This window comes from Tiliqua scincoides, chromosome 2 (genome assembly GCF_035046505.1).
Source record: "Tiliqua scincoides isolate rTilSci1 chromosome 2, rTilSci1.hap2, whole genome shotgun sequence".
NCBI classification, from domain to species: domain Eukaryota; kingdom Metazoa; phylum Chordata; class Lepidosauria; order Squamata; family Scincidae; genus Tiliqua; species Tiliqua scincoides.
The window spans coordinates 209,551,870-209,565,505 of NC_089822.1; the positions used below are offsets into that span (position 1 = coordinate 209,551,870).

General features: G+C 41.7%; 1 protein-coding gene across 13 annotated transcripts in view; it reads right to left on the reverse strand.

Moving 5' to 3' along the window:
- The window catches only part of PBRM1 (polybromo 1), a 75,956-nt gene that overhangs the window by 41,880 nt on the left and 20,440 nt on the right, over positions 1-13,636 (reverse strand). For 9 of the 13 annotated variants that reach the window (XM_066617177.1, XM_066617175.1, XM_066617170.1 and 6 more), the window contains exons 9-12: positions 10,028-10,113; positions 8,258-8,353; positions 4,558-4,649; positions 2,522-2,738 (exon numbers count right to left, since the gene is read on the reverse strand). In XM_066617177.1, coding sequence (XP_066473274.1) covers positions 2,522-2,738; positions 4,558-4,649; positions 8,258-8,353; positions 10,028-10,113 — 491 coding nt within the window. Of the gene's footprint in view, positions 1-2,521; positions 2,739-4,546; positions 4,650-8,257; positions 8,354-10,027; positions 10,114-13,636 lie in introns of those variants that run through there. The other 4 variants (XM_066617181.1, XM_066617174.1, XM_066617171.1 and 1 more) reach the window with 2 other exon arrangements.

The window sequence follows — 13,636 nt, forward strand, 5'->3', positions numbered from 1 at the left end:
TAATTTTTAATGTATAGATACCACTCCATGCAAAAATACAAGACCTTTGCTGTGATCAAGCATGAAATAAATTCACTGGAAGAATAAAGCTACTATTAGCCTTATTCTTCTAATAGTTTTTTGTTATTGATCACAAGGGGGAGACGAGATCGGGCATATGTAGGGTATAAGTGCCCTTACTATCAATCACATAGTGAGAGGGACTCACAAACAGTATTGTTCTGAAGTAAAGAACTGTGTATCTAGCTTTATTTGGATCTCTTTAAAGCTTTTGAATTTACCCTGGTATGTCTAATAATGATTTAAAGACGTACAAGGGTTCTTGTCCATTCTCTTTCTCTCTGTTTTCAAAAGAAGTGATTTTTAAAAGTAGCATGAGCACAACAGCATGCACACAAGTGAACTTCGCTAGGGCAGCTCTCCAAGAATGCCGAAAAATTGCTCCTGAGGGTAAAGCACAGAATGCAATGCAATGTGAATGACTGTAATGTGAGAAGACTCCAGAAACAAGGCAAAGTGAGGCAAAGTCACCTTTTGTGAGCAGAAGCTCTGTTTATGGAATGTGCCTGTGCCCCATTTCTAAATACGCCCACAGATGTGACAGCCACCTTGATGCTTCCCACCCAGGAGCAGCTTTTCAGAGGCCCCCAAAAACTGCCCCCGCCCAGGAGAGAGTGTGGAAGAAAGCTCATATTTGCTCATGAAGAAGCTTGTTGATACTATTTATCTGAACTCTAGAAGGCATTTGACACAGTCCTCCACTAAAGGTTCCAGAGAAAACTCCACATTCAGAATAAGAGGGCAGTCGTCTTATGGATTAGGAATTGGCTGAAGAACAGGAAAGAGAGAGAGGGTGCCAATGGGCAATTTTCACAATGGAGACAGGTGAAAAGCAGCATGCCTCAAGGATCAGTCTTGGGACTAGTGCTTCGAGGTGGCCAAGTTGCAGACAACACTAAGCTTTTCAGAGTGGTAGTCTAGAATGGGTTGTGAAGAGCTCCAGAAGGAGCTCTCCAAACAGGGGGCATGAGCAACAAAATGGCAGATGAGCTTCAATATACGTATAAAGTGATACTCTTGGATATGAAATCATAATATCACATATATACCGATGGATACTGAGCTGGCTGTAATGGATCAGGAGAGACTGGGGATGGGTGGGTGGATGAACAGTTTGATTAAAGTGTCGTTACCCAGTGCACAGCAGCTGTGAAGAAGCCCAATGCCATGTTCAGAACCATTAAAAAAAGGAATTGAGAAAAAAAAACACGCCCAATACTATTATGCCATTGTACAAATTGATGGAAAGACAACATCTGGAGTAATGTGCTCAGTTTTGTTCATCACATCTAAAAAAAGTAAATGGAACTGGACAAGTAGTGGAACTGGAAACAGTGAAGACCAAACTACTGAGTGGGTTGGGGTACCTCCTTTATGAGGAAAGGCTATAAAAGTTGGGGCTCTTTAGTCTGGAAAGAACTGACTAAAGAATCATGTCCTGAGGGGGGACATGACTGAGACATGGGATAGATACAGTGAAGTTCTTTTCCCTCTCGTGCAACACCAGTACCAGGAGACATACACTAAAATTGATGGGCAGGAGAGTTAGAACAGACAAAAAAATATTCTTTACCCAGAGCATAATTAATGTGTGGAACTCCTTGCCACAGACTGTTGTGATAGCACCTGGTCTAGTAACTTTTAAAATGAGACTGGATAGATTTATGGGGGAAACGTCCATCACAGGTTACAAGTCATAACGACTGTATGTAACCTCTGGGTTTTAGTCTTTCTCTGAGTGAAAGATGCAAGGGAGTGGCAACAGGATACAGCAATAGTTTTCAAACTCTCAGGGAGTTTGAAAACCGCTCTAAGTTCTTGCAGGGGCGGGGGGGGGGCTGCAGTGGTTTGGCTGCACTTACCAGAGCCTCCTGCAGCCTCCCAGGGGTATGGGGAGCCCTGCGCGACCTTCTGCAAGGCTCCCCGAAGCCTTGCTCCACTTTTGCGCGATTGCTCCACTTTTGCTTTTGAAGCTTCAGGGAGCCCTGCAGAAGGTCATGCAGGGCTCCCTGCGCTCCCGGGAGGCTGCAGGAGGCTCTGGTAAGTGCAGACAAGCCCCTGCAGCCCCCTGCCCCTGCAGCCCTGCTGCCTCCTCGCTGCCCCCGCCCCTTAAGGGGAAAGAGGCCAGGACTCTCAGGCTGCGGTGTCATGACGCCCCAGTTTGAAAAGTGCTGGGATACAAGAATCTTGTGTGCTTCCAGAGGCATCCAGTGGGCCACTGTGAAATACAGGAAGCAGGACTAGATGGGCCTTTGGCCTGATCTTCTTATGGATCCCTTCCTGTTCCTTAGGATACAACTGAAGGAGTCTAAAATCTTTTATATATACATACACAGAATCAAGTAAAAATGTGAAATCTATTAAATATGGCCATCAGAAGAGATACTCTTGGTTTAGGATCAAATGATTAAACAGCTTTTGAAACCATTAAAGTTTTGAGAATAAGCCACATCAGTTTTACCTGATTTGCTGCAATGAAATAGGCATTTTGATTTGCTGGTAATAATCAGGATACTTCTTCTTAGAGGGCAAATGGAAAAAGGGTTCCGATATGAGCTGACCCTGGTTGTTCCGACAATTTCGAACTATATCATAAAGCTGATAGAGAGGATTGGAAGCATCCATAAAAGATGTAATACTCTCAGCTTCAGACTCCCCTTCTTCATAACGAGCAGCAGCTAGAATTTGGAAATCAATAATTACACAATAGAAGTACAATTTCCTATTTGAAATAGCAAACATAATACTGGATCATCCAAAAGAATTTGACAACTTTCTGGTATACAGTTTACATCATAGTTGTAACAGAGAAACTCTCTTTACACGTTTTAGATGTTAATGTTTGTCTTATAACAAAATAGCTAAACGGTTTGTCTGAATTTGGCTAGGAGGATCAGATACTTCACCATTTATAGACTGGACATTTTAAGGGCTAATGCAAACAAATCCAGGGCACGTGAAAACTACTTTAAATGTCCTCATGCAAAAAATGATATGCACGAAATTGAGAAACAAGAAGAATGCTTCTTCTTTAGAAAAGTTAAAGCAATGTCATGATGAAAATGCAAAACAGCAAATAATCATTAGTTGCACACAAAATTTGTTATTGAATGGGGCTCTTAACTGGGATGTTCTATGCAATGGATATTTTCATGAAAGGGAGGACCACCTCTGTTATCTTTGTTGAAAAGAGGTGCATGGAACCATACCTCAATAACATAGGGCAGTGGTTCTCAAACTTTTCACCACCAGGACCCACTTTTTAGAATGATGTCATTAACCTGAAGTGATGTCATGGCTGGACCCGACATCATCAATTTAAGCTTCAAACCTAAGCTGCAATCAGCCAAAGGTCCCATTACATAGTGCGATCATGCTTTTATTTTGCATAGCTCAGAATTTGAACATTCCAGCTTGGAAGTCAAAGCAAAACACAGACTTGGATCCTTCTCCAACCACACAGCCCTCCTCCCTTTCCAGCAACCCATCCGCCCACCTATTCAGGACAAAGCACATGCCTCTTTCCCACCAGCAGCCTGCCATGCCCAGTGGTTCTATATATTTTCAGCTCTGGATTTTCAATCGCAGCTGAGGGCTCAATCGTACCCAACATTCCAGCACTGATCCAGCTGCAGTGCAGCCCCAAGGTAAGGGAACAAATGTTCCCTTTCCTAGAGGAGGCTTCTGTGACTACCCCCCTATAGCAGGATGTAGCACATGACCCAATGGCCCGGCTGCATCAACACTGGAGAGTTGAATAGGACTGGGCCCCGAGTTAAGTGCTCACAACTCACCCAGTGACTCCTGATCCACAGTTGGAGAAATGCTGACATAGGGCAATATAGAACTCTAATCCACTGAAATCTCACTATCAAAGTATACATGTGATTGGTAGGGGTGTGTTGTTTTTTGTTTTTTTTTTGGTGATATTTTTTTCCCAAAATTTCTTGATTAAAATAGCAAATTGTGTTATGTGTTTTTATTCCAAGGGCATATTTTAATAAATTATAATTGCTTTAAAAATGTACTAGGGAGGTGATACAGCGTCAATAGGTGCAGCCACAGTATTTTTTCTAATTGGAAAAGTAATCTATTTTAATTTCTGGAAAAGATTTTAAACACCAAAAAGGCATTTTTATGTATTTTCAGTTTTTAAAAACCCTAGTGATTGGTTCAGAAGTGCATTTCATGTCTCTCAGTTCCTCCACTGAGGGTGACCATCTCTTAAATAAAACCATATTCACAAAAACAGGACTAAAAGCACTGCCAGTTTAACTGCCAGAGTTGGAGCCTATTAATTTCCCAAGAACAGTCTATTTTAGCATGTAATGAGCTACTGAAGACAGATATAGAAACATTTTAGCCATTTAATAGTTCTACACTTTTTGTGGGTTCTTATATTTTAAAATATAGCTCAAATGCCAAAAATATCAGTGAACTAGGAATTAAATAAATTATTTTTTCCACAGCTATGGGCAATACAGTTTTAATTCATACCTGCCAGAACAGCATCTTCATCACTTTCAGATCCATATTGCAGTGCCATTGTTATTGCTGATAAGCGATCCCCTTGGACAGTTCTTTTGTTACTGTAAATATGAAAGAAACAGCTGTTGAATGAAAAATACCTTGGGGAAGGCAAAAAAGAAACCCACACACAAGATATTAAAAAAGTGAATGACGTAGTAAAAGAAGATAAGCTTCACAATAGTGAATGTGAATATATACATTAAATTATACATTAAATGTATAATTTAAATTGTATCATTTATTATGAAACACGCCATTTTTCTTCCAAAGAACACTCAAAGAGGCAACTGTTTAATTGTGTTTTATATTTTATGGGTTCTTCTAAAAACTAATTTTTGTAGGGTGTGCATGGGGTCCATGTGGAGCTGTGTGAGGGGGCTTGGGAGTGCCATTTGGAAGCTGAGTGGGGCTCAAATTCAAACTGTGCAGCTTAGAGGAAACACTGGTGCCAACCAAGTAAAACAGTTTGAAAGGAGAAAAAGTATTATTTTCAACTGATTGTATTTTCAAGACAGGTGGTCTTTCAAATTATGTACTGTATAGATTCTGAAACAGATGAATAATTTAACATTGGAGGAATATTATCAAAATGTACTGTTTGAGATTTATAATGATGTTTTTATAAAGATGCTATCTGTAGTGAATGCCATTATCAGAAGGTGAAATGCCACACACAAAAAAAATCAGATGTAAGGTCCACACCTGAAAGCTGCATTAAATGACTTAAAATTGAGATTGTTTGCAGTTGTCCAACTGAGACAGACAAAAAAATTAATTGACTGCTGAACTGAATGTTAAATCTGCATATGAATAAAACATTTGATTTCAGCTTAAGATTTCTTCCGCAAGTGGAAGATGTCTGATTTGCACAAGGGGGGAGGGGTCATTCTGTCTGATCTCCTCTTCCCTATATGCCCTTCCCTTAGGGACACATTTTCAGGGGGCACATGAGGCTTCAGAAGGATCAGCCAAAATTGCCCCCCCTTGCTTCTTCTGCTCAAAGAAGAAATCTTAGGGTGCAACTCAATTGTTTTAAATAAGAGATCATGCTTTATTTTTAGATGGTGGATGTATGAAGCACTCCCACTGATGTGACAGACAAGGGGAGATGTCTCTTCAAAGACAGTGCTCGTGAGAAGTTGCATTAATTACATACAGAAGCTCCCCTAGTTACAAACACATTAGGTTCAGAAGTCATTTTGTTTGTAAGTACAGTAATGCCCCATCTCTGTTGCAGAAGCCCAGTTTCAGTTGGGACACCCTCTGCCTTGTCAGTTTCACTCTGGATGTTGTCCAATTCACTCAAAAGCTGTAAGTTTCACTGTGGAGCTGCAAGGAATGCTCATTAGTGGTTTCCATACTCAGCAGCATAGGCTGCAAACCGGAAGTTAGGGCTGTTAAGTGTCATTTGTAAGCAGGGGAGCTACTGCATGTTAAAAAAACATGCTGACTAGTTAAAAGGTTTCCAATGGCGTGATCTGATTGATTAGTTGCTGCAGTCCTCAACTTCACCCATAACAGACAACCCAGAACTTGCAGAATACCTTCCTTTCCTTGCAGCTTCTAGAAACCAGGGAACAAGAGGACCCTAGAAACCAGCCATACAACTCACTGACTCCTTTTGCTGGCTGGGCCAGAAGTAAGTTGACTCACTTCATGCTCATCCAACACAATTAGTTCAGTACTCTGCAGGGAATATGGTGTCCAATATTTAGAACATAATATGAGCCTGTAACTATTCCCCTCCTAGGCACATGTGTGCTTCCCATATTCTGCCAGGGAACACAGAAGGTAGTGCACAGCACTCACCTTGGACTGCAAGGGACTCAGCCAACACAAGGAATCCATGGGTGAGATGATTCTGGGAAGACTGTTGCAGGCATTCCCAGGATCCTATTGACTACTCTTTGAGAGAGCTCACCTCTTCACCACTAAAAGGATGCTAAAAGAAGAAAGGACACACTCTATCACTCCCACCCTCACCAAACAGCCTTTCGGTAGTGAAGGGAACCAGCCTTTCACTGCTAAACTAGTCTAGATAGGGTAGCTTATCCATAAAAATGTGACAGATTGCTTCTTGCACTCTGTCAATTCCACAGTTTTCACTGGAAAACTAAGGCTGCTCCATGTCCAATGCACAGTACAGAGAGGGATTAATGTGCCATAAAGCACATCAAAAATAGTTTTGGTGAGAAAACAGTCACCAGTCTTAGGAAAAATGATATAGAGAGAATAGGTTTCTAACAATATCATAAGTATATACATTCAGATTTATTAGAACTAGGCCTGCATTGACAGACAAGGGAAAATATCTTGTATACTCACACAGAAACACATTGGAAAGAAAACATTTCCAAAAAAAGGCACAGGCGCTCTCTCAATCCCTCTTCTGAAGGGTCCTAACCACTGTAGCATAAGAGCAAATGTGTCTTACCCTTTGGGTTGCTTGACAATACTGGCACTCATCAAGGAGGATAAACTATTGCTGCTGCCTGAACTAGATGCATGTGCATTTGTCACACATATTCATTCAGATATCACAATAAATCATAGTCTTGAGAATTAGCAGCACAGCCCTTGGACTGCCATGCTTTCTCCCTCTCTTTCACCCTTCTATTGGTTGCAAAGGGTAGCCACTAAAAGCTCCCCTTTGCTATTTTGAGCAAATCACAGCTTCTCATTATACATAAATATAGAAAACTGTGGCTAGCTCAAGACTACAATAAGAACCATTAACCTTCCTCTCCATGCAAATGCAGAAGGGGAGAAAGGGGGAACAAAGATGCATAAGGATTATGCTGGTGCATTCTCATTACCATGGCTTATTGCAATACCTGAACAGAACCATAGTGTGCACATTTTTCTCACAGAAGTTATATCAATGTGTCAAAGTGATTTTGTAAGAAAAAGTTCTCAACTGTACCTCTCACATTTAGAAAGGTTTACAGCTGTTTTCTTGACTGATGAAAGTGCATTTTTACAACTGAATTACTTCCATATAAAAGAAACCACACTGACAGCCCAATCCACCACCTGGACAGTACCACTCGAGCATGCACTGCCCAGGCAATGGCCATCACAAAAGTACCATATGGCATGTTGCAGCAGCCAGGAGGGGAGAGGCACTGGTGAGGAGGCTTGAGCCACTTGGCTTTGGGTCTCCATGCCAGTGGCAGGAGCAGCACAAGTCTCTGAAGACATTTCTGGGTGGGGGAATGTGGGGAGAGAGTGTTTCTGTGCAGGGGGAGGATGGCTGTGGGGTGCTTCATGTTCAGCAATTTCACTGGTACAGATCCAAGTAGACCCACAGGAATGAGAGGCGCTACAAGAAGTAAGGGAACTGATATTCCCTTACGTGAAGGAGACTTCTGGCTGCTTCTGCTGCCCTGCAGGATACAGTGGTGACCATTTTGGCACCACTATACCACAAGGCAGGACAGCAGCATAGGATTGGGCCCTAAGTAATTCAATTTCAGAAAAACAGAGGGTATTCTAATATTTTAGTAATCAAAGGAATTCATTCTTATTTTTTCTGATAAAATGAATGTTTTATTTCACAATCAAAGCAGACTTGCTTGAAAGATCTAGATAAGAGAGGAAAAGAACAGAAGCATTCCATTATAAAAATGAACAAACTGAAATACATCCAGACATTATGAGAACTCACCGGTAATATTTATTAGCGGAATTTCTCTCATCGACAACACTGCCTTTACCCTGTGAGGAAGGACCTGTCAGCTTGGAAGCAGCCAAATTTGAAGTCCTTTATGAAGCACGAAGAAGCCAAAGAAAGGGAGAAAAATCCACCAGAGCCAAGATGATACACGGTTAAGATGCAGCTCTTTTACAGGATAAGTTTTGAAAGGCAAGTTAAATCAGCTCAGCTAGTGCATTCTGGTGAAAAGTACTACACTAAGTGTTAATGACAGTAAATTTGCATGCCTCAAAGTAATGCCTTTTAGGCATAATGACAGGTCCAACTTTTAATGCTAAAATGCTTCTTCACATAGGTTCACAGGTAAACCCTACTGATTTCACACTGCCCCAAAGCAGGTATATAGAAAACTGCAGCCTCAATTTTTATTACAATATTGAACAGCAGCAAATATGTCTAAAAGTGTGCTATTTTTAAAATGTTAGGGATTATAAATTCAGCTGTCACACATCATGAAATAGCAGCACTTTCAACCTGCATTGGGGGCATTTTGGACCGTCTTGTTAGAGGCAAGAGATGCAGTTAAAAGTGACAACAGTGGCCAACATTCAAGCAACTTGTGCAGCAGAGAGGGTGGAAAAGCAGGTAGCTGTTTCACAATTCACAATGCAAAAAGAATGTCTCAGATGTCTGCTGTTGAAATACTGTAGCTAACAAAAGCACAATTTCTGCAATGCATGACACTGCCTTTTAAGAAATGAACTTATTAAATACTGAGGCACAGAGCAGAGAAGAAAAATACAAGAAGAAAACTCGAGACATTTTCAGCAGCTCCCGGCTGAGGAGGAGAAACTGTCACCACAGCATCCAAATATGAGACAACTATATGGCATTCATAACAAGGGCTTTCAGCTGCTTGAACTATAGCCTCTACTCATCTGAGACCATTTTTGACACAGAAGATTACATGAGTACTTGGACTTGTATATTCTCATGCAGAGTTCACAGTAAAACTGATAAAAGAAAATTCATACAACAAAGGAACCAGTAGAAAGGTTGGTGGTATGAGTGAAAGAGGAATTTATTTGCCAAAAGTAGGCTGTGTCAAACATTTCTGCGCAAACATTCATTCTTATGCATGCTTTCTCAGAAGTCTCACTGATTTAAATTAGACTTTCTAATAATAGTTAATGTTTGTGTGACAACTCTGAGTGTGCAAATTGCTTCACAGATATTATTTCGATATCACTACACAACATGTGTTTCAACCTCTTCATAAATGACCTGGAGACAGGGTTGAGCAGTGAGGTGATGTTCATCCCCTTCTCCCAAGTAAGGGAAGCAACCCTGCAGTGGGGCTACTTGACACTGCACCACCCCACTCTCTCCCCAAACCCCACTCACCTCTTCACCACCCGGCACATGCATGGAGCGCTGGGTGGCAACCAGCCAGCACTGGCCCAGCATGACCTAGTACCAAGCCTGCTCTGGCACTGGGCCGGCGACTGCTGCAAGCGTGCTTTACGGTATGTTTGCGACAGTGCACGCTGGCGCTGGGCCGGTGTACGTTGCGTAGGATTGGGACCCAAATCAGCATATACAGGGGCCCACCTGTATAAAGAAACTGGATGCATGACTACGGAATTCTGACTGCCTCTTTGTAACTTAGTTGGAAATATTTTTTTTACCAATTACAACAATACTTAAGAGTTCAGTATAGTTCTCAATTGATTTTTTTTTTAATATGAGTAACATTATGCACTTGCATTGCATTTACCGTACCTGACTCGGAGACTTGATTTGGTCAGTTCAGAATGCTCAATTTCTGCTTTTTTCATGTTAAATATTTTTTTAATTGCATTTGCATCCTGTTAAATGAAAAATTTTAAATACTATATTGAAAATAAGCTAAGGTTGATGAAATAACTAATACTGCATAAGAAACGCACTACTTAATATAAATGTATATACACACATAGCTTAAAAGATATTTACATATATATATTAAATACACACAGAGAGAGAGAGAGAGAGAGAGAGAGTGCACAGAACTTCACATGTCTAAAAGAAAGAACAAATTTTTACAAGAAAGCTATCGTTCCAAAGTATTATAAACACTGACTGTATAGAAAGGTTTAGATATCTAGTTAATGTGATGTTAACTTTAGCCATTAAAAGTGATGTCCCAAATTCGATAAAATCACTCCAATGATAGAGGACGAGCAAGGCTTTTTTCCCCCCAACGAAAGGATACTGTAAACCTTGCTGACATTGACAGCCCAATCCTATCCACACTTTCCTGGGAGTAAGCCCCATTGACTCAAATGGGACTGACGTCTCGGTAGACATGTATAGGATTGGGCTGTAATACATTGATAACCAGTTTGACATCATCATCCAACTGTGGTAAACAATTCAAAAGAGCATAAAGCAGTTTTGCAAGGCTAATTTATCCAATATTTTCCACTCTCCATATGACAAAAATCACATTTCGGAAAAAATTTAATTTTATCTTCAGAACAAAGTCTGATGAAAATCTGCATTAGATCATCCATAGCTCAAACAGGAGTCATGTAAATGAATACAAATGAATTTCAGTTTGGTAAGGTACAGCTGATATATGTTTCTAAATAAGTTCATCTACATTAATCCTTTAGATATATTATTCCACAATCATTGTCATACTTGCTGGTTTCTCTACCCCAAGTCATTTTCCCATTTTATTTAGAAACCATTAATCTATTCAATCACAGATTTAACTCTGAATAAATTTTATCTATTAGCCCTCTACTAGGTGCACAATACAGAAGAAGCTTAAATTTTGTTGAATCTCTCAGCTTCCAAATCAGTGCCAGATGAAGCATATAATTTGAAAATACTGAAACAAGTGTGAACACCCTGACTGTAACTTATTTGTAGTGTAAAATTACTTTCTATTTGTTCTTTCAAAAACACTGATTTCCAGCCAAATTCTGCAGGCAGACATATCAAGTATCTGTCTCCTGTTTATTTTTTCACTATGACAACAGAAGGTAGAGTGAAGCCCCAGCTTGATTTATTCTTATGTCTATCAAATTGAAAAGTCAGTTCCTTGGATAAAGATTATTTTCATCACATCCTCACATGGACAGTGAACCCAGCTGGGCTGAATCCGATACCACCGCTGACTCGCCATTACCTTCTTCACTGGGGTATGCATTTGCACACACCTGCCTCATCTCCCCCAAAAGCTCCTTATCTTTTCACTGCACTCTGTCTTTGTGCAGAATTTAAAGGAAACATGTTCCCATAAAACTCCACACAAGGACAGAGGAAGGGAAGTGGATAATATATTTCCTACTCGCTTTTAGAGAGTAGGAAGTGGACCAATTCAGCTCAAGTATGCAGTGAGTTGGAGAGGCAGCCACAGACTCAGGGCAAAGGGCACCTCAATTCACTGCTCCTCCTGCTGCCTGCCCTGATATGAGCAGCAACATTCACTTGATGGTTGGGCCATCTCTGTCCTCAACTATACAACCACAACAAATTACTTCTGACACTGCTCATGCCTTCTTCATCTAGTGACAGCTTTTACAGAAGCTTATTTTATAATAATGCTTGAAGTTGGGGAAAACAATCAGCCAAAGTCTGATCATGTCTATTCAGAAATAAGACTCAATGAGTTCAATGGAACATAAACCTAGGTAAGCATGCATAGGATTACTGCCAATATGTCCTACCAAGATAATGGCAGATTATCTAAAGAACGCTGAGGAAGTCACTCTAAGCTGCTTCCCCCCAATATAATGATTTAAATCAAACTTTCTAATTCATGGATTTCCTGAACCATGAATGTTAATTTGTTGCTGTAACAATCAAAACACATTTATTTGCAACAAACTATGTATTTACTATTCCAGAAGCATAACCCAATATTTCTGATACAATCCATTTGCTTTTTGCACTTGAGAATTTATACCCACCACAAACAGTAAAATTAAGACTATTTGGAACTTGATACACATGCCTCTCAGTAATCTAATACCCAATTTCCTGCGAGTAAGTCCCACTGAATGCAGTGGACAAGTCTGAGTAGACAAATCCGGCCTCCATACCAACATAGCCATGTAAGTTCACGCCAGCTTTCCTAGGGGAGGGAGTAGGAAGGGTGGAACAGGGATGTCCCACGGCAAGGAGAGGGTGGGCTGACGGGTGGACCAGACCAGGGAGGGAGTGGGATCTGGCACTTAGGCTGGGTCCTACCCCTAGTCCCCAGCACTATCAGCCTTAGACGGGTAAGCTGGATTTGTGCCAGCTTTTCTTAATAAGATGAACAAAATGTTTGATTGTGAGAACGTAAATATTCATAATTGACAATACACGTGTGCGCCGCTTAACAACCTGCCGCTTAACAATGGATCGCGTATACCACAGCAGTCACAGCACAACTAAGAGGCTCTTAATGAGGCAGTCAGGTCTCCCATAGCCTGCAGCAGAGTGTCTGTTTATACAACAGAGAGGCTCTTAATGCAATGAAGAGACAATCTGCTTCCAGTAGCCTGTGTAGCCAGGTAGTGTATGGCAGAGAGCACCTGTTTACACAACAAAGGCAGGAGATTGGGCTGAATGTTCACTTAACAACCTAGGGCGCAATCCTATCCTGCTCTGGAACAGGCAAGCCAAGAGGCTTGCACTGTATCCACTACAGGATAGGGGCCATAAGTGGTCCAGCCAGAGGCAAGGGGAAACATTTCCCCTTACCTCTGGGTAAGGGCTGCTGGCCCCTATGGGTCTCCTCGGACTTGCGCTGCCTCTTGAGTTGGTGCAAGTCTGAGGAGAGTGGAGCGGCTTGAAGCCACTCCGTTCTCCCTGGGAACGGGAGTTGGGATCCAGTGTAACTGCTGGATCCCAGCCCCACGTCCCGCTCCCCACCCACCCCCGGGGCTGCCCATCGCCTGCCCTCCCCCCGCACAGGAACGCCTCCCTCCTGCCTCCTCCCCGCCCCAACCTACCTCAGAGCCTTGCATCAGCACACCCATTCCAAAGCTTGGAGGAAACTGGCGCAGAGGCTTCTGTCAGCCTCCGCAGGCTGGCACTTCTCTGAGCGCCAGCCTAGTTTCCTTCCGAAGAGGTGCAAACGTGCCTTACAGCTCGTTTGCGACCCTCCTGGGCCAGCAAGGAGACTTGTGCCGGCCCAAGTCAAGGGCTGGATTGTGCCCCTAATCACATAACAATGGGGATTGGAGAACATATCCCTGTCGTTAAGTGGCGCACACCTGTACTGTGCTATTCTGTCTCGATGCTTAACCTAAGTTGCATATCATTCCCCTTATTCATTGTTTATACAGAACAGTTTGCTTTAATCTGATGCAGCTGATAAAGACTGCCAGATTCAGTTTAAAAAGTTTATAG